This window comes from Genypterus blacodes, unplaced genomic scaffold, assembly GCF_046128005.1.
Source record: "Genypterus blacodes isolate CSIRO-AG114 ecotype Tasmania unplaced genomic scaffold, CSIRO-AGI_Gbla_v1 ptg000156l_1, whole genome shotgun sequence".
Classification (NCBI taxonomy): Eukaryota; Metazoa; Chordata; class Actinopteri; order Ophidiiformes; family Ophidiidae; genus Genypterus; species Genypterus blacodes.
This window is the reverse complement of record NW_027466957.1, coordinates 2,122,745-2,146,117: the sequence shown is the minus strand read 5'-3', so window position 1 is coordinate 2,146,117 and position 23,373 is coordinate 2,122,745. Positions and strand designations below refer to the sequence as shown.

General features: G+C 41.7%; 2 protein-coding genes across 2 annotated transcripts; both read left to right on the top strand.

Annotated features, from left to right (window-relative positions):
- Positions 1 to 211: 211 nt before the first annotated feature.
- Positions 212 to 5,820, top strand: trappc6b (trafficking protein particle complex subunit 6B). Its single transcript, XM_076166903.1, has 6 exons — positions 212 to 427; positions 512 to 579; positions 997 to 1,114; positions 1,964 to 2,047; positions 2,939 to 3,032; positions 4,314 to 5,820. Exons 1-6 carry the CDS (start codon positions 347 to 349, stop codon positions 4,346 to 4,348), a joined length of 480 nt encoding a protein of 159 aa, XP_076023018.1. The 5' UTR covers positions 212 to 346; the 3' UTR covers positions 4,349 to 5,820.
- Positions 5,821 to 15,507: 9,687 nt separating this feature from the next.
- Positions 15,508 to 21,097, top strand: rnf223 (ring finger protein 223). The gene is made up of 2 exons (XM_076166152.1): positions 15,508 to 15,828; positions 20,048 to 21,097. The coding sequence occupies exon 2, from the start codon at positions 20,148 to 20,150 to the stop codon at positions 20,862 to 20,864; it is 717 nt and encodes a 238-aa protein (XP_076022267.1). The 5' UTR covers positions 15,508 to 15,828; positions 20,048 to 20,147; the 3' UTR covers positions 20,865 to 21,097.
- Positions 21,098 to 23,373: the final 2,276 nt, after the last annotated feature.

Here is a 23,373-nt window from a genome sequence, read left to right as displayed (position 1 = left end):
CACAATGTCTCTGTTTGTACTTGGATTCACGGTGCTTGTGCTCAAACATTGTTTAACTTATGAAATGATCTCTGCTAACCCTTGATTTTGACGGTCCATGTCGTCACACGGTTAACAAACAGTCGCTGAATTTGCGTACGTTTGTGTTTGTCAGACCTCCGACCACACGATGGCATCACCATTTGTATTGCTGTGTACAGAAGTAAGGACAGACAGGAAGTGTATTAGAAGTGTTTTTCTGAGAACCTTTCCGTCTGATTGTTTGTGTCTGTCTGTCTCTCTCTCTCGCTTTCGCTATCTCTCTCGCTCTCTGTGTGTGTGTGAGCGCGCTGGGGAGTAGGGAAGAATGGCGGACGAAGCGCCTTTCCAGTTTCTTCACCACGAAATGATTCAGTACATTTACAAGTCAGCCGGAGAGGGAGAGACGGTAAGAACTTGTTTGGCTGTAGTTTAGAGGTGTAGGTGGCTCCCTGTCAAACGCGCTCACCAGGTTATGGTGTCGTTCATTCAGGAGACTGGAAGGAACATGAGCAGACTGGAGAGTGTGGGCTTCCGGGTGGGCCAGGGACTTATGGAGAGGTCAGTGCTCCAACTCAGCTGCACATGTTCGCTTGTTTAATGCGCTCAATTGTTAACGACAATCTACGGAATTAACTCCTGTTTACTACACTGTACTATTTATTATTCTTATTATTCTTATTCTTTCCTGTTATCTGCTGTTACTGCACTCAGTGGCTGTCGTCAGTAGGAGGCGCAGCCACTGTTTACTGTTTGTTATGCAGAAAGATCAGAGGAAATTGCATCATATAAGTCACCTCAAACGCATCATGCACATCAGCCCAGTGTCCATTAGTGCTCCTTAATCCACATTACTGCACTTACCAGAGGACACCAGCCTCTCATTCTCTCCGCTGACGCCATCATCGTTTCCAAGACTATTGATGTTCGGAAAGAACAAGACTCTAACTTTATGGTTTTGTTATGCTTTGTCTACAGACTGACAAAAGATACAGCACGATTCAAAGATGAACTGGACATCATGAAATTCATCTGCAAAGACTTTTGGACCTGTGTGTTCAAAAAGCAAATTGACAACCTGCGAACCAATCACCAGGTACCTCAGAGCAGAAGAAAAAAATAAATCAAACCCACAGTCCAACAAGAGGGTCTGATGATGTACTTGGAGTGAGTGAGGTGCTGCTGCTTAGTTGTTGAGCTATGATGGAAAATACTTCAACACATCACGTGTCAAGTCAGTGCCCGCAAGATTTCAGGGTTTTTTAGGCTGATTTTTGCAATCACAATTACAGATTTTGCTGCAGTAAATTCCTGTTTTTTTTCCAGCAAATTTTGCAATTGTTACCATTAATCACAACTTCTACACCATTTAAAACATTTTTTTTAAGTAAGTTTAAATGTTTCCCCATTCCAAAATGAAAATGGATTGTTCAATATGTTCAACCTGGATGTTATTTTTCCTGTTGAGGGCGACCAGCGCCCACGAGAAGGTGGTGCCCTAAGCTTGATTGACTGGTTAGGTAAATAAGTGATAGAATATCAATTAATAATTAGAACTGAATATTTACTGATTTTAATGCACTGTGGCAAGATGTCAATTCCACGTGCTTTTGTTATTTTGAACCTGTTTTTCATTCATTTTCAGGTGATGAGTATGCATACCAAGTGCGAGTATTGGAGTCAACTCCAATGCATCAGCATATTTTTAATCTGATGATTCATTCTGTTCATATTTTATACATTATATTTGTGCCTTAACAGAATTATGCTTCCATTAAAAATGGCATTAAGCATTGTGGGAATTGTAGTCTTCAATAAAATGCTACATTGGGCTAATTAAGTAGACTATGGTTTTGTTTTGTTGTAATGTCTTTTTGCATTTGTAATACAAATGTTAAATTGTTTTCACTATTTTTTGTTCACTGCTGGTTACTGTGTGCTGCAGGGCATCTATGTGCTACAGGACAACAAGTTCCGTCTGCTGAGTCAGCTGTCAGCTGGGAAGCAGTACATGGAACAGGCACCAAAGGTGAGCTGCCTTCAGTTATGGAATGAAGGCTGTGGCTGTGTCAGGAATATATCAGTGCATCATACTGCCATTCTTTGAATTCTGCTTAATTCCAATTCCTTCATTTCTAAAATGTCACTCAATAAATTTTTTGCGCTTTAAAGCTAAAATTATTATCCCATAAACGCTACAATACACTCCTCATGTATGCTTACTGCGATCAACAAATCTAGATTATGAATTTATTGTAAATTGATTTATTAAGGTTATACTGTCATCTGTGTGCAATATGTCAACTATTATCTGAGAACAAATACTGTTGATTGTGTGCATGTATACGGGCCTCATTTGCCTTTTTATCAAAGTGAGGGCAAATACTGAGTATTTGAGTCCATGTGAACCCACTGATTGTTGTTCCCCTGCAATGAGGCAGACATGGAGGGAAAAAACCTTCCCAAAAAGAACAAATTGAAAAAGTATACTAGTAGAAATCTATTAATTCTCTTTTCAGTATCAGACTGAAAATAGTGTATGCACCACCTGAATACTGACAAAAAGATGGTCAAGATTAACCCCAATGTAGAGCATTATTGAAGTACTGTCAAGTAGCATGTAAAGGGAATGGAGCAGGTTTGCCTTATTCCCCTTCTTAACAATAAACAGACAATGGGTGTGCATGTAAATGTAGCCAATGTCTGGTTTGGTGTGCACAGCACTTAGTTCAGCTCTGCTTACACATTATTCATTACTTCTACATACTTCTTGGACCGTCATAGGTCAAGTTAAGTTTCTTTGACCACTACAAATTCCTCTGCTGTGTGCACTCTGGCTGTGGCTAGCTTCTTAGTTCCTAGCATAGTCTCTTAGTTATTTGTTTTCCTGTGTAGTTGAATGTATGTGCTCCTTCTGCAGTATTTGGCGTTCACCTGTGGACTGGTGAGAGGAGGTCTATCCAACCTGGCGGTGAAGAGCATTGTCACAGCTGAGGTGTCTGTGATGCCTGCATGTAAGAACCATTTCCTGACTCATCAGCCACTTTCCACAAAACCCAAACCTCAATTATTAGTATGTATTGTGTTTGATTTCTTCATTTTATCCAAGATAACTTGCATCCTATGACCTCTGGTCTGCTTTTTCCCCAAAAAATGTTTAAAAAGAATTATTAATTTTAATCTTTACTCTAATGTAATATAGCCGAGTCACAACTTTGACTCGGCTATATTACAGATTAGCAGTAGCTATCGAGCAGTGTATCCAACAGGTGGCAGTCGGTGACCACAGTAACACTTGAAACATTCAAGCCAAAGTGGCTGGCTCAGCCCAAAGTCCGGTTAGCTTTGAATGTTTTCGCCCATCACCTGATGGTCGTAGAAAGCCTTTGCTTCCTCTGGTGTGTTGAAATTGAAGGTATTACCGTTTAGTGTGACACGCAGGATGGCAGGATAATGTAGCTGGAATTTTATTCCCGTTCACGTATAAGGCTTGTTTGATGTTGTTGAATTCTGCACGTCTCCTAGATAAACTGACGCTGAAGTCTGGGTATATTCTCAGGGTAGCATTCTGGTATGTAGCTCTGTGCTGTCTAGCCCAGTGCAGCATTCGTTCTTTTTCTTGGAATCGGTGAAAACATACCACAAACAGACGCGGGGGTAGTCCAGCTTTCACAGGCTTCTTGCCCATTCTGTGCGCTCTCTCCAGAACTGGGGCCGATTCAAACAGCGCACACAAATTTAACAATGTCCTCATCACACTCACTGTCTTCTGGAACATTTACAATCCTCAAATTGGCTCTATGTAACCGTTTTTCTAAGTCTTCAATACGGTCCAAGAGTGTAGCATTCTGGGTTCGCAGAGTTTTGATAGCCACTTTGGTTGCAGATATCTTGTCAAAGTTTTGCGTGGTCATACTGGAGTTTGTTCTACCCACCATGTACACCGACTGAACACAATGTGAATGTGTAGTAGCTCATGCTTTAACCTGGTTTAGTTACTGTATTAACACATTCCACATACTATGTAGGGGTGGGATAATAAATCAATACTGCCATATATCTCAATCCTTTCTCTTCTAATATTGGATACAGTCGATGTCAAATGTCAAATATTAAATCTCCTTTCGAAACGGATTTCCTGTTACTGTTTTGATGAAATGGAATCACTTCACGACTTCATGCCACATATTTGATCTGTGACACACATGAGGTCACTTGTACTCCACAAAGCAGAGTTTCACTTCCACAAAAGTATGTATGCACAAATGGTTTTTGTGTTCTTTACTTCTCTGCAGGTAAATTCCAGGTGATGATTCAGAAAATGCAGTGACTCCAGCTGAGGACTACAATCACTTCAGCCTCTGGCCACCAGATAAGCATTTAGCTTGGGACCAAACTAGGGGAGTGCAAATGTTTTGACTTGAATTTAATGCTTCTGAAGTCAGAGTTATGTGAGCAGCTTAGGATGCACTGTTTTTATTTTAAGAAATCTGAATCCAGCATTAATTCCAGTTGATTATTGAGTCATAACTACAACAATAACTTGAAATATGGAAGCTATTTTTTTTACACTGACTAATCATCATGGGAGGAGGGAGGGAGTTCAGATTCTAACTATTGACTACGGAGTTTGTAAAAGGTGATGTGTTAATGAATGAATAATAAAGACATCGTGAACCCATTGAAAGTTTTTGCATATGATCCTGGTAACCTCAAGAAGAAATGCTGTGTAAGCACCCCTCATTTAAAAAGGGAAAAGATAATTGACTTAAGCCTCAAAGATTCACCATAAATCTTTATCAATGAAAATATTAATATATATATATATATATGTATATATATAAATTATTTAAATCCCAATTAATTAATTAATTAAATTGGAACAATTTAAGGATTAGTTTTGCGCTCGAAATCTAGAAGGGTGAGCCTTGGCATGAACAGAGACTGAATCATACACATTCAAAGCAAACAAAGTCCAACACTTCTGTTATATGAAAGGATTTATGAAACAAAGTCCAAGGAAACCAAGGAAATTCAGATAGTAACGGATTCAATCACAAGGAAAGGTGTGTGTGTGTGTGTGTGTGTGTGTGTGTGTGTGTGTGTGTGTGTGTGTGTGTGTGTGTGTGTGTGTGTGTGTGTGTGTGTGTGTGTGTGTGTGTGTCAACACCACGGGTGTTTATCACCCAAGAGGAGCAGAGCGAGACAAAAGAAAGCATGCAGGGTCTGTGCTGAAAAGCAGGGTCAGAAAACTTAAGGAACACAATTTCAGAAATATTAAACATACAAAATACAGTATGCCATACAGTGTATTTATCTACTTAGGAATCTGACTGTCAGAATCTTAATCTGCCCAAACATCAAAGCCTTACTTAATAAAATCGGTTCTTCGTGGAGATGGTAGGCCACTATCCTCAACACATGACCGAGTCGTCCAATGGAAGCCGAGAGATACAGCGCGACAGCTTCCTTAAATCTCAGTGGAGTTCGTCAATTCTTGCAGCTCTTCATGGAAACCCAAATGTTTGCTGGCTTCATTCAGGACAAGGAGCTTTGCAAGTCAGGGTTCCAGGGTAACTGTCTATGTTTCTACTACAGCGTTGCTAACAATACTCTTTAAAAGAGAATATTTTCTCCTTTACTGCTGTTGTTTTTTAGACATCAGTGTAAGAACAAAGCAAAGCTTCAGGCAGAGCCACTGACAGTAGGCGCTGACGTTCAGTGATCTTCTCTCATTCTGCTGTGGCGGTGTGGAGATGCATTTGACAGGTTGCACAGCAGAAGTGTTTGTTATTTCAAAAAGTTTGCCAAAAACCCACCATGACTCACTGCAGCTCTTCTGACAGTTTCCTATGGGAGTTTTGTACAATCTGAGCTGAAGATTTCTTGGATGTTGCTCAGACATTCAGATATGTGATTTGTGACTGTGATAAAGATATCTGTTTGTTTTTACTTTCATTGACTTTAAAAGCAAAACATTCCTCAGTCATGACATCAGTGCTCATTAAAATAGTAACGTATTAAATATCATTCTAACAAGGTTTATCCTATGTCTCTAAATAGTAACTTGTTTACATAGTAATCTTTGAAGGACTAGTGTATTTAAAATAGAGAGACCGGTGCAGTAACAGGAGGAAGTGAGGAATCCGGCAGGGAGTGATTTGAAGCTAGCATTAACACAAGCTTCCACTAGGGGGCAGGCTGCTTTTATTTTTACTTTGGACCATAGAGCTATAAATGGCTACATTTTATGAAAAAGTATTGTTCATACTTAATATTTCAGCTTCAGCCATGGACTTTTAAGGGTCAATATTAGTGTTGAATAATGGTATTAGTGATCATTATAAATAAATTGTGACCAATGTGTATAATGTATAAGTAGTGTTGCACATGAAGGGCATTTAGGTTTGACCTGCACATCCTGTCCTGATGGCTGAACCATTCTAATGTGTCTCAGGTCTCTTTGAAGTCAGAGTGGCTGAGTATTTGGATTCCAACCCTGAGCCAGAGCCGAGCGGTGTCAACAAATTCCTCACAGGACTCGGTAAGTGATTAACAAACTTGAACTTTAATAGAAAAGCTCTTCTCATTGTCTTCTTATAAGTCCTACTTCTTTTTGTCTTCTTATTTCAGTAAACAAGATGAAGCTTCTACAAATAAAATGACAAAAGGCATCTGTGGGGTGGATTTGTAGAGCGATTTACAAATATATTTGGTGCTGCTGGACTGGCTGTGAACTGGAAATAACTGGATTCAGATTCTTGGGTCTTGGTTGTAATGGGACTGTGGGATGGCCAGCTCAAGATCTTAGAGCCATAGGTATGTGCGTATGTGCGTATGTATGTATGTATTTATGTATGTATATGTATGTATGTATGTTTGTGCACTTGTGGAAACGGGAAACACATTTTATTGTTTCATTGTTTTATGAAGCCGTGAGCATGAAGCAAAAACATTCCAGGTAGTTAAACCTCAGTCATTCACTTTGAACACACACACAGTCATAACTAAATTCTTTTACGGTTTTCAGTGGAAGACACTGTATTACTTACAGACTTTTGAGTCATGTCTGAGTATTGTACAGTAAATATGAGCAAAAACACACTTTAGTATCAGTTGTAAATGATTGCAGAAGTGGTTGTGATCAGAATGTGGTGAGACGCAGCATGCGATCAGATCCCAGCAGGAACTTGCCAGCTAGAAATGCAAACACTACAGCTGAGACACAAGTTGAAACGTCACTCTGTCTTGTCTCCTCTCTGTCTTGTCTTCCCTCTGTTGCATCTTAATTTAAGGTGTATAAGGGGACTTTCACATCAGTGTTTAATGTTTTACTAAAGTGGCTCTCAATTGTGATCCCGTGCACCACATTTTCCATTTCTCACCGCTCTACCCACACCCGATCAGCCGAGTCGGGTTCGGTAGGTCGATCAAGTTTTGGGAGCCACCAACTCTTGATCATCACCCTGAATTAGGTAATCGGGTGTGAGGATCAGAATTGTTCATGTTGGCGTTGTTGCATGCCTTTGAACACATTCTCATTCTGTAAAAGGTTTTGTTTGCATTTCTTGTTATTTGGAGGTTTACATGGGAAGATTTTAAGTATTTTGATCAAAACTTATGAATCTAGATAACAATCTATAATGTTCAGTTCAATGTTTGAGTTCATGTTCATGTTTGTCCGTTTTCTCTTTTATCGTTGATTTTCTTCCTGGCAACTGGATTTGTAAATATTTGTATATACTTTACATTTTGCACATTGATGAGAACCAGTGTACAGTATTTTGAATATTTTTGTATCAAAGCATGACATGTTCAGCATAAAAACCTTAAAATAAATGGGTTCCAAGGGACATAAATGAATATTTGCAGACATCTTGACCTCGTTCTTCACTGATAAGGTATCCGCCATCAATGAACAGTTTCTGAGCCTGACCAACTCAGTTCAAGCCCCCCCAAGCTAACAAGACCTCCTTCATGTCATTCTCTCCCCTCGCTTCCAAAATTCTACTGGAGTCCTGTCCTCTGGACCTCGTACCTTCCAACCTGCTGCAGGCCTTTACGCCCACACGTTTCCCTGCACTGGCACGGATCAATCCCTCGCTCACATTCAAGCAAGCACAAACACCTACACTCCAACCATCTCAACTACAGGCTGGTCTCGCTCATCTATTTCGGTCCAAAATTCAAGCGTGCAGCCTTTATTCAAATCTCAAACTACCTGCCTGATCCCAACCAGTCAGGCGAGCGACTTCAAGGTCACTCCACTGAAACTGCCCTCTTGTCTGTAGTGGAAACGCTGAGATTGTCAATTCTCTTGCTGCTTGACCTATGGGCTGCTTTATCACAGTCAACCATCAAAGCCTCCTCTCCACATTCTCTGAGCTTGGCCTCCCAGGATCGTCTCTCTGTTGGTTTGACTCCTACCTCCTCATTGAGATCTTTTAGAGTGGCGTAAAAGGAGGAAGTGTCACTCACTTGGTTTCTCTTACTGTTCCTATGCCGACAACATGCAACTGCGACTGTACAGTCTCTGCACTGATATCAGCATTCCTCACAAATATTCCCCGTCTGGATGCACGAACAGCACCTAAAGCTCAATTTAAAGAAGAGTGAGCTCCCTGTCATTTCAGCCAATCCCTCCATACAACCACCAAGCAGGATTCAGCTCGACTCCCCGCAAGTTAATCCCACAAAGTCTGCCTGGAACTTGGGTGTCACGATTGATAACCAACTCATCTCACGACTTGACCGTCCCGATAAGAACGTCCGTAGCTGCCTGGCACTTACTTGTTGTTTACTCCTGACTGTATTGTTGTTTGCATTGTATTCAAATGTGCATCACTTTGCATGAAAGTGTCTCTCAATTGAGTAAATGTAAATGCTTTGTTCTCCGTTTGTAATACAAAGCATTGAAACCAAACACTCTTCAGGCAGGAATTTGGTTTTATAATGTACGTATGTGTCCTTCAGGATTTGGAAAGCTCACGGAAATGTTTGATAATGACTGGAATCTTAAATCAAACTAGATGCAGAGAAGGGAAATCTACTGTATGTCTATGTTTTTATTTCCTGGAGATCCACTCTGGTATCATAGGAAAGCACTCAGTAACATCTTGTTATTCCTTCTATTTGTGTGATTTCAGACTTTGTTAATGTTTGCTAGACTAGAGCTGCCAGTCAACATGAATTTAATTGGTGAGTTCAAGTTCAGTTCAAGCTGGGGACGTGATGGTAGTATGTTCATTTTACAAGTTTGAGAATCTTCATTTTGCACGATGCACTCGTATAACAAGCTTTGTTTACAACGTCACGGTAGTTCAAAACGTTGCTCTAATACGTAATGGAAAAGTTTTGGAATTCATATGGCAAACAAATGTAGAAACTCTGGAAGTGAATTTATTTGTGTGAATGCTATTTAGGAGGAAATAATTCTTAGTTTATAAAGACTATCTAGTTCTAATAGATCTCAAATCAAACATAGAAGCAATTGCAATAAATGATGAATAGGCTGAATTTATGTTTGTTTAGTTCTTATTTAGTTTGAAAGTGGTGTTTGATACTGGACTGGCTGTGCAAGGCAGCACAGGTGGAGGATTCTGGCAGGACATATGTGAGAATAATCTGTTTTTCTGCCCAGAATAGAGCCTCTCAGGATGGAATAAATCCTTCTCTGGGAATGACAGACCCTGACCCAAACACCGCTCTAACCTGGCCTAAATAACATAAAATACAACCGTTTGATAGGTGGAGGCAGCTGGAGGGATACAAGGCCGAGGAATGAGCTCTGCCTGAAAGGGAGAAGCCTAGAATACAATCCTTTAACCTCGAAAGCACTGTTGCCCTGCAGCAACATCAAAGTCTATTCCCAACATGACCACATGGGGGCACTGTCCCCTCGTGCCTCCATTGCTGGGAAATTAACTATTTTTCAGTTTATTTTCTGTAAAACTTCCATCCATGCATCAACATCAGCATTTCCATGTGATACGTCCTCTATCGCTCATCTATCATGGATGATTAATGCGGTGGTGTTATGGCTTGCTGGTGGAAGTTACTGTACTCAACAGGACAAGTTATTTAGGCTGGAGCTGTATTCCAGCGTGACAGAATGTTTACAGTATGAAAGGTGATTATCACAGTGTATCACACACACTGCAGGGACTTGTTTATCTGTTGATAGTAGTAGTAGTCTGGCAGAGTCTACCGGTGGCTTAGTGTGAAATGAACTATTGGGTTAACCCTGACTCTAACATTTCATTAAGTATAATACTGTATTAAAGTGTTTTTGAGTCATTTGTTCTTTCATAATACATATTCAGCTCATACAGGAATGCAGAAAACACTCAGACAGACAGATATTTAATTCGGACTACAAGTGCTACTGTGTTGTTAATACTAATAATTCCATTTCCTACTTTACTCTGAGAGGAAAATTTCATATTGCTTTGACTACTGTTACTATATTGCGGTTGCTGCGTTGTATTCCTTTACTGCTACACACCTGTGGGTCACCTGTTTAGTGTCATTACCTGTGATGGAGGTCATAAACTTTGTGATGATTTGAACCCTGTGGACACCTTTGGAGAACAACTCCAGATTCTGTGCTACAGCAATGCTACTAAGGACAGAAACTCTTGTATGTGTGTGTGCGTGCGCGCGCATACATGACCTTGCTCCAGAGTTACAACTGTGACAAACTTTTGTGAGTTCTTGCAATGCATTCTTCGTGTCCATTACACTGGACAATAAAGAGTAAATCCACAGCTACGTAATATGAATTTATGGTGTAACTGCAAAATTCAACAATAAAACAATCAGCGAGTTCATGCATCTGCCAAAGCTGCTCAATCCTCCATATTTGTTATACAAAAAAGGAAGGGGCTCTCGGATACTGATAACACACTCACAAAACTCACTATAGACCAGGGGTTGTCAACGTTTTTCAGGCCAAGGACCCCAAAACTGACTGAGAGATGGAGCAGGGACCCCCTACTATATATATTGTGTAGAATTGTGTTTCATATCAAACTGGGCCGAGTGCCATGTAAAAAACATAGCTACCCTGTTATTGTGCATTCAATTCTAAGCTATTCAGTGATGAGCGGTGAGGTTCGTGGTGAGGTTCATGGCTGGCTATCTCTGTCAAAGTCAGATTTAAAAATATATAAATACAACAGAGAGAAATGCGCTCTCTCAAATGCGAAAAAATTCACACAAATTGATGCCATTAAAGCCTGGATGCTGTGTCTGAAATTTAAGCTCTCTCACTCCTTCCTTGTCCAAGATATGGGCTTTTCAAGTTTTCTCTACTTTCAACAATCGATGACCCGCGGGTCAACGTTTTCTGAATATTTTCAATATTCCCCCATTTGCCCCAAATTCACACAAATTGATGCCATTTCTGCCTGGATGCTGCGTCTAAAATTTTAGATCTCTATCTCCTTCCTTGTCATAGATATGGGCTTCTCAAGTTTTCTCTAGTTTCAAAAATCGATGACCCGCATTGGCATCAATTTGTGTGAATTTGGGGCAAATCTGAGAATATTGAGAAATTCATGAAAAAGTTGATCCGGTAATCGTTTTTTTAAACTAGAGAAAACTTGAAAAGCCCATATCTTGGACAAGGAAGGAGTGAGAGAGCTAAAATTTGACCGTGTGATCAACTTTTTCATGATTTTCTCAATATTTTCAGCTTCGCCCCAAATTCACACAAATTGATGCCAATGTAGCCTGGAGGCTGTGTCTGAAATGTTAACACTCTAGCTCCTTCCTTGTCCAAGATATGGGCTTTTAAGTTTTACTCTAGTTTTACAAAACGTTGACCGCGGGGTCAACTTTTTCATGATTTCTCAATATTTTCAGATTTGCCCCAAATTCACACAAATTGATGCCAATGCGGGTCATCGATTTTTGAAACTAGAGAAAACTTGAAAAGCACATATCTTGGACATGGAATGTATACTTTGTAGCTCCTTCCCTGTCAAAGATATTAGCTTTTCTGGTTTTCTCTAGTTGCAGAAAACAATAACCGCGGGGTCAACTTTTACCCCATGTTGGATTCATGTTAATGTGTATTTAAAGACATTTCAATTTGTGGGGAAAAAATTGGTTCTAAAAAATTAATAATAATTTAAAAAAAATTCAACCACAAAAATACCTCTGCTATAGACAGTTCAGACGTGTTTAGTATGTAGCTGTGCTTTACATTTCTCTTCATCTCTTTCTCGCTCTCTCTCTCCCTCATTACTGTCTTGCATGCTTTTTCCTAATGCATGACCTTTTGTGTTCCTAGAGTGCTTTGGTTGGGTCGGGAATTTTCCTGATGTTGTTCTGTAAAGCTCTTTGAGGCATTGTATATGCTATTGGCCTAGAAATAAAATTGACTTGACTTGACTTATGTCCCTGCTTTTATCAAGTTCACCTGAATTGTCCCGAGCAATATTCCTCATTATCTCAAATGATTATGTCATTTATAAAGTCACACAGGGTTAACTGGTCCGTGCGGAGCTGCCAGGTCTGTCTGAGAGATCAATCGACAGCAGAGAATTTGAAACACTGTGGTTCTGTTTTTGTTGACCGCCAACATTTTTCAGACACATTAAATATTCATCCATCAGCAGATTTGTTGTGACATTGTAGAAAATAATGATTCCTGCCCACATGTTGTATCCAATATGTCTTAAATGTTAACATAAGCACAAAAGAATTCAGAGAACAGATTTTTGTTTTTACAATGTCATCAAATGCCATTTTCCACTCTATACATGATATGCAAAAGTACAGTCAATATAACAATATCCATAACTATAAAAGCCACATGTGGAGAGTAAAGGTCGATGAGCTGTGGTGTGACAGGAAGAAATGTATTTTTCAGTTCTTATAATTTGAATATTGGATTAGGGACCGGCATGAATATAAAGAGAATAAGCTTCCGTCTTCCCTGCACGTAATCACTTGGCAACAAAACACAGACAGGACCGCCAAAGGCCTAGACAGGACAAAGATTTGTTTTCCAGTGGTGGGTCATAAAGATAGGTTGGTGGCTCATATTGTCTGACAGTAAACCATACAGTCGGGCTTTGTTGCCTTGTAAACACTTCCGTTTATGGGCTTTGCAGACACACCTTTCAGATCTGTCCGTATTTGGATGGATATCGGTCTTTGATGTGAAAAGATGCCTTTCCAAAATATCATAAAGTCACTTGAGTACAATGGATGTGCTTTTCTATTTGTTGTTGTAGTAGATTGTATTTGCACAGTGATTTGTTGTTTGTAACCCACACAGAGTCTCCTGTCCAAATGTTGACCTTGGAGAAGCAAACATTGTACACGTTGATGCTCCTGAATCACCCTTAGTGATGTAGTTTACACATTACATGGACTTTTTAAAATAGTTTTGTGTGAAAGGAGAACTTTGACACAAAGGAAGAATGGGGAAAGGAGAACTTTGACACAAAGGAAGAATGGGGAAAGGAGAACTTTTAGCCTGGTAATTGTGCCAGAGACAAGACAGAGGGACTCTCAACACAAAGGTCAATTAGGATTCTTTATGTTTTGTGTGTATTCTTTATTGTGGGCAGCACAATCCCAGATAATAACCATTGAAAACTAAAATGAAAACAGCATCATAACAGACTTTGACCCTTTTCTATCCGTACCATTGTAACTGTGTGTTTGATCACTTGAGGACATTTTCTATTGAGCGGAGGAAACAGTAGCCTTTGTAAGTAAATGTCAGAACAGAAGGAGAGACAGTCAACATTGTATCTTTTCACTGCCTACCAAGGTCAGAGAGGAAGACGTATGCAAATACGTCTTCCTCTCTGACCTTGGTAGCCACAATGACCCATCCATCCCATTGATACTCTCCCTGTTACATTAACCCACCAAACCTCTCACGTGTTTATTAATAATTCCAGGTAGGGGAATAAAACGCTTTTTGATTGCATACTCTCCTCTTCCTGAAAGCTCTCATAGCTCAACGCCCAATAAATGACTTTGCTGATATGATCTGGCGGCATTTGTGTTTGGGTTACTAAATAACTGAGTGGGTTAGGCAGCTGTTATCGAAAACCTGCTAACCAACAACCCCAGAGGCATTATTCATCACTATAAAGTATATTAGGGATCATAGTAGAAATGATCAGCCTTCTGCTATTCCTTCCTTCAGGACACTTCTTTGATCACCAAACCTGTTTTGTGCCTTGGCTCTGTTTATGTCATGATTAAATACACATCCAATGCTGACGAGGGAGCGAGAAATGTTCCAAATGACACATCAATACAGTGAGTTTACCCAGACTGCTAATAGTGATGTGTCATGCTGACCGGTGCCTCAGTGTACCAATAAGGAAGTGAAACAAGAGGCTGTTGACTTTGTGTGGGGCTTTGGTGGGAAGATATCTGTTTAACACACCTGTTTCCTTATCACTGACTAAATGGAAATTAATCCATTCTATGCCTCGTGCAGCTTGTGTATTCTGGGTGATGTCATTGATGTGTATTTTCCAAGCTTGTTTTGTAAGAGACAGAGTTTGATGTTCAGTACAGCGACATATGAGTAGAATCTCATGGTAGGTACAGGTACAATATCCTCCTGTGAGGTGGAAGAGTTTAACACATCCATCCAATAATCTTTGCTGAAACTCAAAAGCTTTGCCCTCCGGCTCAGCTCCGTCTTCACCACAACGGTCCGGTAAAATGTCCGATGATCTGCTTGTCCATCTCTCGCTCCATTTAACCCTTGCACAAGAACAAGACACCAAGATACTTGAACTCCTTCACTTGGGGCAACAACATTAATTAAGTTGGCAATGGGTTTAATGTGCAATAAATACACAATAATCCACTTCCATTTTTCGTGGCTACAAAACCACCGGGCACACTGAGTGAAAAACCTTTTTTTAGTTGCTGCCACTCTAAAGCCTCCTTCCACAACCTGCTGTATTCTGGGTTCCCACATCATTTGTTTTGGCGTGGAACTCCAAATTTGACATTTGAAATTGAAAACTGTCAACTACTTTACATTAAAGTAATGAGGACAAAAGGGCAGAATATCTAAGATCAATTTAATGAAATGTAGCATATGTGTTGTCCTAGACAGGGTACTACCAAGAGTTTGCTGGTTTGAATCTTGTGCCTGTAAAGACACATTTTAGTGTGTGTGTGTGTGTGTGTGTGTGTGTATGTGTGTGTGTGTGTGTGTGTGTGTGTGTGTGTGTGTGTTAGGTTGGGGCAGACAGAGGGTGAAGACTTTGGGGAGGGAAAACAGAGAGAGATTTGAGAGTGGGAGGGGTCAGAATGTGTATTAACCGCTTTCAAGGTCTTGAGCACTCTAGTGACACACCCCACCCCTGTCCCCACTGCCCGCCCACCCTCCTCCACACACACCTCAAGACCATCACATTGTTCCTCCTGCTGCCTGGGCTCATTTGCATAAAGTGTTGAAAAGGCAGCTGAGTGAGGGAGCCAGGTGATAACAGCCAACAGACTCTGAGGCAGGAGGACACAGAGCTCCCACACACACACGCGCACACACGCACACAAACACAGAGTACAGCTCAGGCTTTGTGTATACACGCCCATATGCACACACAGACACCTGTTGCTCCAACCTTGCCAGTGCTGAGGAGGATCTGAGCTCTGGAGGAAACAGCCTGAAACCTCTCAATCATTTGGCTTTGACTCCAGAAAAATGCTTCTTGGGGAGCAAAGGGAGTGAGCTGAGTGAGAGACACCCGGGCCCAGAGAGAGAGAGAGAGAGAGACGAGGAGGAGACCAACTCACATCTTCATCATCACTTTACAGGTAAGCTTGGCCTTTGCTCTCTATTTTACCACACATCTTTGGGCTTTGTTGCGTTATAACACAGAAGTTCATTTCATCATAACTCAGAAATAGAATTGATAGATAAGACTCGCTTCACACACACACACACACCAGACATAAGTATCTGTTGCATCTACCTGAAATGAATTAGGTTTGTACTTATTCCCTCTTCCTGCCACAGTGGACTAAAAGATGTGACCACACACTCCCAAGCAGGAGGGAGAGATTCTTTCAGGGTGACAGGATCTTGAAATGACTGATTCTTATTTTTGCTTTGCTTTCAACACTGTGTGTGTGTGTGTTTGTGTGCAACCTGCATGCGTGCTCCTGCTTACCCGTTTGCAGATCTATTCTCACAAACAGCCGCTAGCTCAAGTTTCATTGACTTTTCAAATCTAGAACAGGTAGAGCAGCAATGTGGGATTACAGTTGAGCTGAACACACAAGCGCTGAGTTCAGCTGAGCCTGAGCATCTGCAGTCCTCCACAGAGAAGAGGCTTTTACATACTACTTGATGAATAGCCTCTCATTTGAAAACCATGCAAATGAAGTCTCGTGTTTCTCCTTTAATGGGTCAGTGGGACGTTGTGCGGTTGAGATAGACGAAGGCCATAAAGCGCTGGACACTTTACTGCACTGGGACAATAAAGGGACCTCCTCTATCTTTGATGCTGATCTTTCGGGTTCAGCTATGAGTTAATATTTGACGACAATGCAATGTACACGTCTGTTCACATACAGTCTGCAGCTGGACTCTGTACAGTTTCAGCAGAGGTCAGGCTTTCAGGACGTCTAAAGCCTGTTGATGTGTAAATAGGCAGTAAACAGGCAATTAGACGGCAAAGAGCAGGTCAGACACTAGATTAGACATCATATTCTGACCTGTTGATACAATTTATCATCCATCCAAGCTTCATAGATAAGAGGCACCTTAAAGTAGCTACGTGATAACAATTAATAACTGGTTCCCAGCACGGTTTGACGTGTGTGCACAAAGTCTGAGAGATTAACCTGAGGTCAGAAAAAGATGTAAACAGATAACCATGGCAGGAGGTCTACGGGTGACACATTGCATCATTACAGTATATGCTGTGACCATTAGACTGTTCACATTGGACCAAAAGGTCAAAACACACATGGCAGACTCAACCTGCAGGCATGAAACAAAGAGAGCAACAATATATTTTGATTGTTGATGAATCGTATATAAAAATGTTGTTATATCAGGACGCACTCAGGTTGTTGTGGAGCTGATAGATTATCTGTGCGTCCAAAATGAGATCATCAGTCATTGCTTACCTTTACTCTCATCGATTCAACATGTTTAAACATCATAATCGGATTGAATCGGTGCACAAATCAACAGACCTAGATGATGTGATTCTTCCTATGTAAGCCAGTTATGCAAGGAGTCGTGTAAAATCATGCATGTGTACATTTTTACGTCACAGTTTCGGTGCTATTGGCAGTACAAACAAACATGCATTGTGTGCCTAAACATTGTGATTGTCGTCCAAACTCCCGTCAGGTCCGATTATTCCCGTCACCGTCCTCATTGTTGTTTATTGGCAGCGGTCGGTTAAACTGTTGCTTAGAGAGGAAGAGAATGAAGTGGAGCCACTGCCTTCACATCAACAGCTTCTGACAATGTGACCTGTGGCCCTTGTTGCATCGTTGAGTCGGTTGCTATTTACTTAAGCCTTCACACTGCAGCTCACACAGGCCTGAGGCTTTGGAAACTGCATCTCCAGAACCCTCAGAGCCTCTGTGACCCTGACTTTGAATGCAATTTGGTGCTTGGTTAGTGGTTCTTAAACTGTGCGCCCCTATATAGTGCAGAGGCGTTACAGGAGGCCATGGATGACCGGGGGGAGGGAGGGTAATGTGGAGCGGAACGAAATCACATGAGGCCGAGTCACATGGAGGCACTGAACAAAGAGCCTGCAGGTTCACTTTACCACACATGTTGGAAAGGTGACTTCATGTCACTTAGAGGAACAAAACAGACAAATACGCCTCAAACTAAATATCTGCACGTGTTATTTTTGAAGTGAGGACTCTCAGGTTAAACACTGCAGTAACTAATGTTGAGGTGCTGTAGGTATTAGGTTAACAAAAACAACCAAAAGGATCAAGGTGAGGTTATGTTTTACAACTGCATCTATTGGTTGAACTGTTTGTTCGTAGCAGGATTATTCAAAACGTTCTGATCAAGTTTTGATTAAACTTTAATGCAAAGTTTGGCATCACACAGGGAAGAACTAAAGGGATCCAGGAAGCTTGACACGAATCCCTTAAAGTGGGATACACGAGATATTCTTTGTTATGGGCTAACACAGTGATGTCATCATAATTGTTTTGGGGGCAGCTGTGAGAGTTGCTTTTGTGCAGATTGCAGTGTTACCACTTCCTGTTTCAGTGCGCGGCCACGCCTTGAGGGCAGAATTTCAGGGTGCGCAATCTGCTGAAGCTTCAAAGTGACGAGACAGGCGTACCTGTACATACAAATCTCTCCTCATCACAAAGCAAGAGAGAGAGAGAGGTAGTGTGTGTGTGTGTATGGGGGGGTTGATGGTTGTGCAAGAATGCCAAGGGTAGATGGAGTGATTACAGCGAGAACAAGCAGGGACTTTGTGTAGCTTGGTGGAGTGAGACTGAACCGGTCCTGAGGGCACTGAGAGGAGGAACACCTGCAGTTTTGCCCATCCTTCATCTATCACACACACACACACACACACACACACACACACACACACACACACACCCTTCATATTTCTCCCAAACCATAACTCCAGCAGTGGGTGACTACCCTCTGTAACATTGCTGGAGGGCCTGAGACCAAACCCTGCAGGGGTCACTGATTCCCTCCTTAAGGGCTCCAGTATCATGCAGACTAGACTTGAAGGCATCTTGAGTCACACCTACACTCAAGTGGCTCATTAGCAGTCAGGTGAAAGACTCTATTGTAATGATAAAGCTGCTCACTGCCTCGTCCCTTCTGCTCCCAATGACATCACATAGAGGGTAGTTTCCATGTCAAAAGGATTTTTAAAAGGATCCCTAAACTTCTCTTCAGTGCTGTTGTGTTTATGTGACTGTAGCCTCAGGACTCTTCACATCATTAACATACATACATATGTAAGCCTCTGCTGCTGTGTAACACACCCACCAGACCTCTCTCAGCAGCTGACTGATGCCCAAGGACACATTGTACTGAACTGGGTCCATTTGTGCATGCTAGAAAATCACTGACCCTTATAGGAGAAGTGTAGGTTAGTCTAATATTGACAGTATCACTTGAAAACAACACAGACAGCAAGCGAGTCCTCATCCCACACAAGCTCTTATCTGTGTGTGTGTGTGTGTGTGTGTGTGTGTGTGTGTGTGTGTGTGTGTGTGTGTGTGTCAGGGCTGACCCGGAGATTAGTCTGTTTCAGCAGTAAGAGTCACAGTGTTGACATGCACACTTACCTCTGCACACTGTGTCTGAACTGTGATTAGGACAAATACATACAGACAGATGAGTCTTTGGGCTTCATCGCTCCTTTACCACTTCCTGGCCGGGACATTGAATCAACCATTATTTCTCTGAGACATTCCCACTCTTTATAGTTGTGATCATGTGCTGTGGAATTGTACTGATGACTCTTCGCAGGAATGAAGCAGCATTACATCTGAAACTTGTTCTTCAAATGTAATCTTCCCATTTTATGATTAGTGTGTATAATCTATGTTAACCACTGCTACTCATCAATCTTCCACATGAAAGCAAGACTGAATAACTGAACAGTGAAGAAACAGCTAAATCAAATTGCCTTGACTTCTACTAATTGATAAATGAATAAGAAGATAATTAGATACAATGACAAAAACATTTTAATCGCTTAACTTATCAATACATATGACTGGCCACTCAATTTGTTCAACTTTGCATCACTGAATGATTTATTGACTGTCAGACCCCAAACCTCTCTGCTCCTGCTCTCTGTGTGAGACTTTCCAGTTCAACTAAAGTTCAGCTTCTCCCTGCTTGAGGAATGTGAATTGTACTGCATGAAATGTGCATTAATAGATGGAATCCTGTTACTTTGTAGGGGTGATGATTGCACACGACAGAGAAAAATGGTTTGCGCTGGAAGCAAGAAGTTATTATCTGAAATATGAACCCTAATCTCTGTTTTTTATTTAGTCTTTCAAGATAATCCAGACGATAAAGCCACAAGGGGAAAGAACGCGCAACGAGTCCAGACCAAAGAGTCAGAGAGGCAGTCCAAAGGAAAGGGCAGATAATATACAAGATGGATCAGACACCTCAGATCTGGCACATGCAAGTTCCCCTGCAGGATCTCTCTAGAGAGCTGCAGAAGAAAGTGTCGGTCAGCGGCCAGCCTGAGTGTTCCATCTGCTACAACACCTATGACAATGTTTTTAAAACACCCAAGCAGCTGGAGTGCACCCACACTTTCTGCCTGGAGTGTCTGTCCCGCCTCATGTCAGTCTCGCTGTCTGAGCAGGACGGCAGCGCCCAGCTCTCTTGTCCCTTCTGCCGCCACCCCACCACGTTGCCCGAGCAGGGGCCTCCGGCCTTGGCCACCAGCCAAGAGGTCCTCTGCAAGCTGCCCAGCCACCAGCAGCAGGAGGAGCCGGTGTGGCTGGAGGGGGAGAAGCTTTGCTACAAGCGGCCGGCGCACGAAGTCAACCCGGGGACACCTGACAGCAACACGCCCTTCTGTATCTGCATCGACATCGGGGCCAGCAAGGTGGTGGACGCCCCCACCCAGACGCGACCTCGCCCTGTGGGAATGATGTCGCGGATCGCAGACTGGAAGAGGATGCTGCTCTTCCTCGGGCTCATGGTGCTGCTGATTGTCATCGTGCTGTGGCCGCTGCAGTGTATGTTCACCACAGGAAGCATGCGCTGTATGAAAGAAACCATGTCGCACATCCCCCCCGCCACCACCACCATCACCACCTCTCCCGTCCCCAGGCCCTTCATTGCTGAATTCACAGGATAAGCTTCCAAAAGACTTTCAAAGAGCACTGTGCCTGTACACTATAATGTATAAAATATGTCACATTGTTTTTATAATTTTCACTACTAAATTTGCTGTGCTGTTTTTGCTTACACACAACTGGCTTTACCGCCTATGTTTCACCAGCAACAGGGACACAGATGTTCCTTGCAGAGACGGTGGAATATTGGGGAGAAAAGCTGCCAGGGCCGCGTGCACAATCTAGCATCCTGAAGCGGCCTCGTATAAAAGACACAAGCTGTAGGCACTACCAAAAAAAGTATTAGCCAGAACCATGAATACCGTGTAGTATTTCATCAGCTAAACACCAAAGAGGGGAAACGTGTCTCCAGGATGTTGGTAAATGTCCGTCACGATGTCTGACCCTTCTGCTGACTCCTGTCTCCATCTCACCTGGCTCGTTTCACAATATGGCCAATGTAATCTCCCTCTGCAGCTGGACACCACCTAACCCAAAGCACAATAACTCTGATAAAATTACAAATGAACAAAAATGCATCTATTTTCTTCCCGCACTGGGTAACATTTCCGCCAAGGCTGTCCGGTAACATGGACCCGCTGGGACGCCACACCGGGCTCAGCTGGATTTGATCTGCTCAGAGGTACAAGACTCATTACACAGACAGACGAGAGCGAGAGAGTGGAGCTTGGATGGCAGGGATTTGAACTCTGAGTGCCTCTGCACATGCACACGACCTGTTTCCCTCCCTAATCAACAAAAAGGACATAAAGTGTGTGAAGCAGATGAACGCAAACACAAATGTTGGATGATTTTATTTCAATGTCAAAACTCTGAGACTATGTAGGAAGTCGTCATTGTTTGTTGTGAATTACAAAATGTTGAAATGTGGATTTTGGAGAATCCTGTTGACTGGAGAATGTGACTAAAGAGAAGAGAAAAATGACTGTAATACCAATGTGCCAACTGTAAATTCTCTGTTAAAATATTTTGCCATTGAATTTGTGCCTTTTTACGTGTAATTGTTTACAGACTGTAATAAAGAACAGAGTTATTATCTCATCATGAGTTCAGTATCGACTAATTACTGCCTCATACTTTCTGCTTCTTCTCTGTATGGCTTCAAAACTCAATTTGAATTTTTATTTGTTTAATTTTGTGGCAGTATCGTCAGCAAACACGCTGCAGGCTGCATACTGATTAAATAAACTCAACTTTTCTCCTTGTAACAATATAATTATCGCACATCAGGAGATTGTTTGCGTTTCACCAGCCTGACTACGAGCAGCCGGGAACAACCATAGTGCAGCGGTCACAAACACAGGGGGGAAACAAAGTCCAGCCAGAGCTGCCAGGATCAGCACAGGGCTAAACAATCAGGGCATGATCACACCATGCTACCATAAAAGATGATAATACAAGAAGGAATGTATACTACTACTTTTAATACTGCTACTGCTATTAATAATCCTTCATTAGTACTCTAATTGGAAAGGGTGTGTGCGTGCGTACGTTTGTGTTGAGATGCGACGAGCAGCATTCATCCAATCGCCTCAAACATTGTTCAGGTGGCATTTGCAGAGAGTGCTTTTCATTCCATTTACATATAATGAGTGGGAGACTTGGATGAAAGATCATGAATGATGCATGACATCATTGTGTTGAGTTGCAACAAGTGCCATTCCGCCAATCGCCTCCAAACCTGCCAAAAACATTTTTCAATTGCATAACCAAAACATTGACACCCTTACATCCCCTATAATGACATCGTGAACGAAGCAGAAAACGAATTCCAAAAACGATTTGCACCGATTTGGAACAAGCGACTCAGTGTTGTCAATAAGCTGCATCATGACAGAAAGGATGAGCCTCCCTTCACATTTACCAGGGCCCCTGACAAAACTTTTATAAATATGAGTGTGCTACATACTATATTATACATGTTTTTGAAGAAATTGTTGAAGAGAACGTAAAAATTGTGTGTATTCTGCCCTGGAACACAACCCAACCTTCCACAAACATGAGTCAAACCTAGTCCCGAACCTTTTGAGCAATCTTGCTGACAATCAAACAAACCGATGTAGGTGCAGCATGCAGCATGACCTCACCGGCACAGGATAACAATCTTTTTAAGGCTCTGTTGTTTTGAGATGCAGTCAGTAACTACCTCTCATTATTTCCTGTAGGGCGCCCGTCTGAACTTTTAACTGCCTGTGTGAAAAAGTGTGGCAATAAAAGCCAAACCTTCCTTCTTCTTGACAGGAAGTAGCCATTGTTTATTCCTGGATCACATGCACCAGATAAGGAAAAGTTAATGTGTGGGATTTTCCACATTTGCCAATCGAAGCACGTGGTTGATAAGGCAACCATACTAGGTTAAATTCTAACATTCTTTTGGGTGTGTCCATCATAAAAGTCCAACTTCCTGATCAGCCCTTTGGACTTCACATAAACATGGACTCAGGCTTTAGTGGCCATCTGCATCTCATGAATACAAATAAAGAGAAACAATACTGAATATGAAGAAGTAGA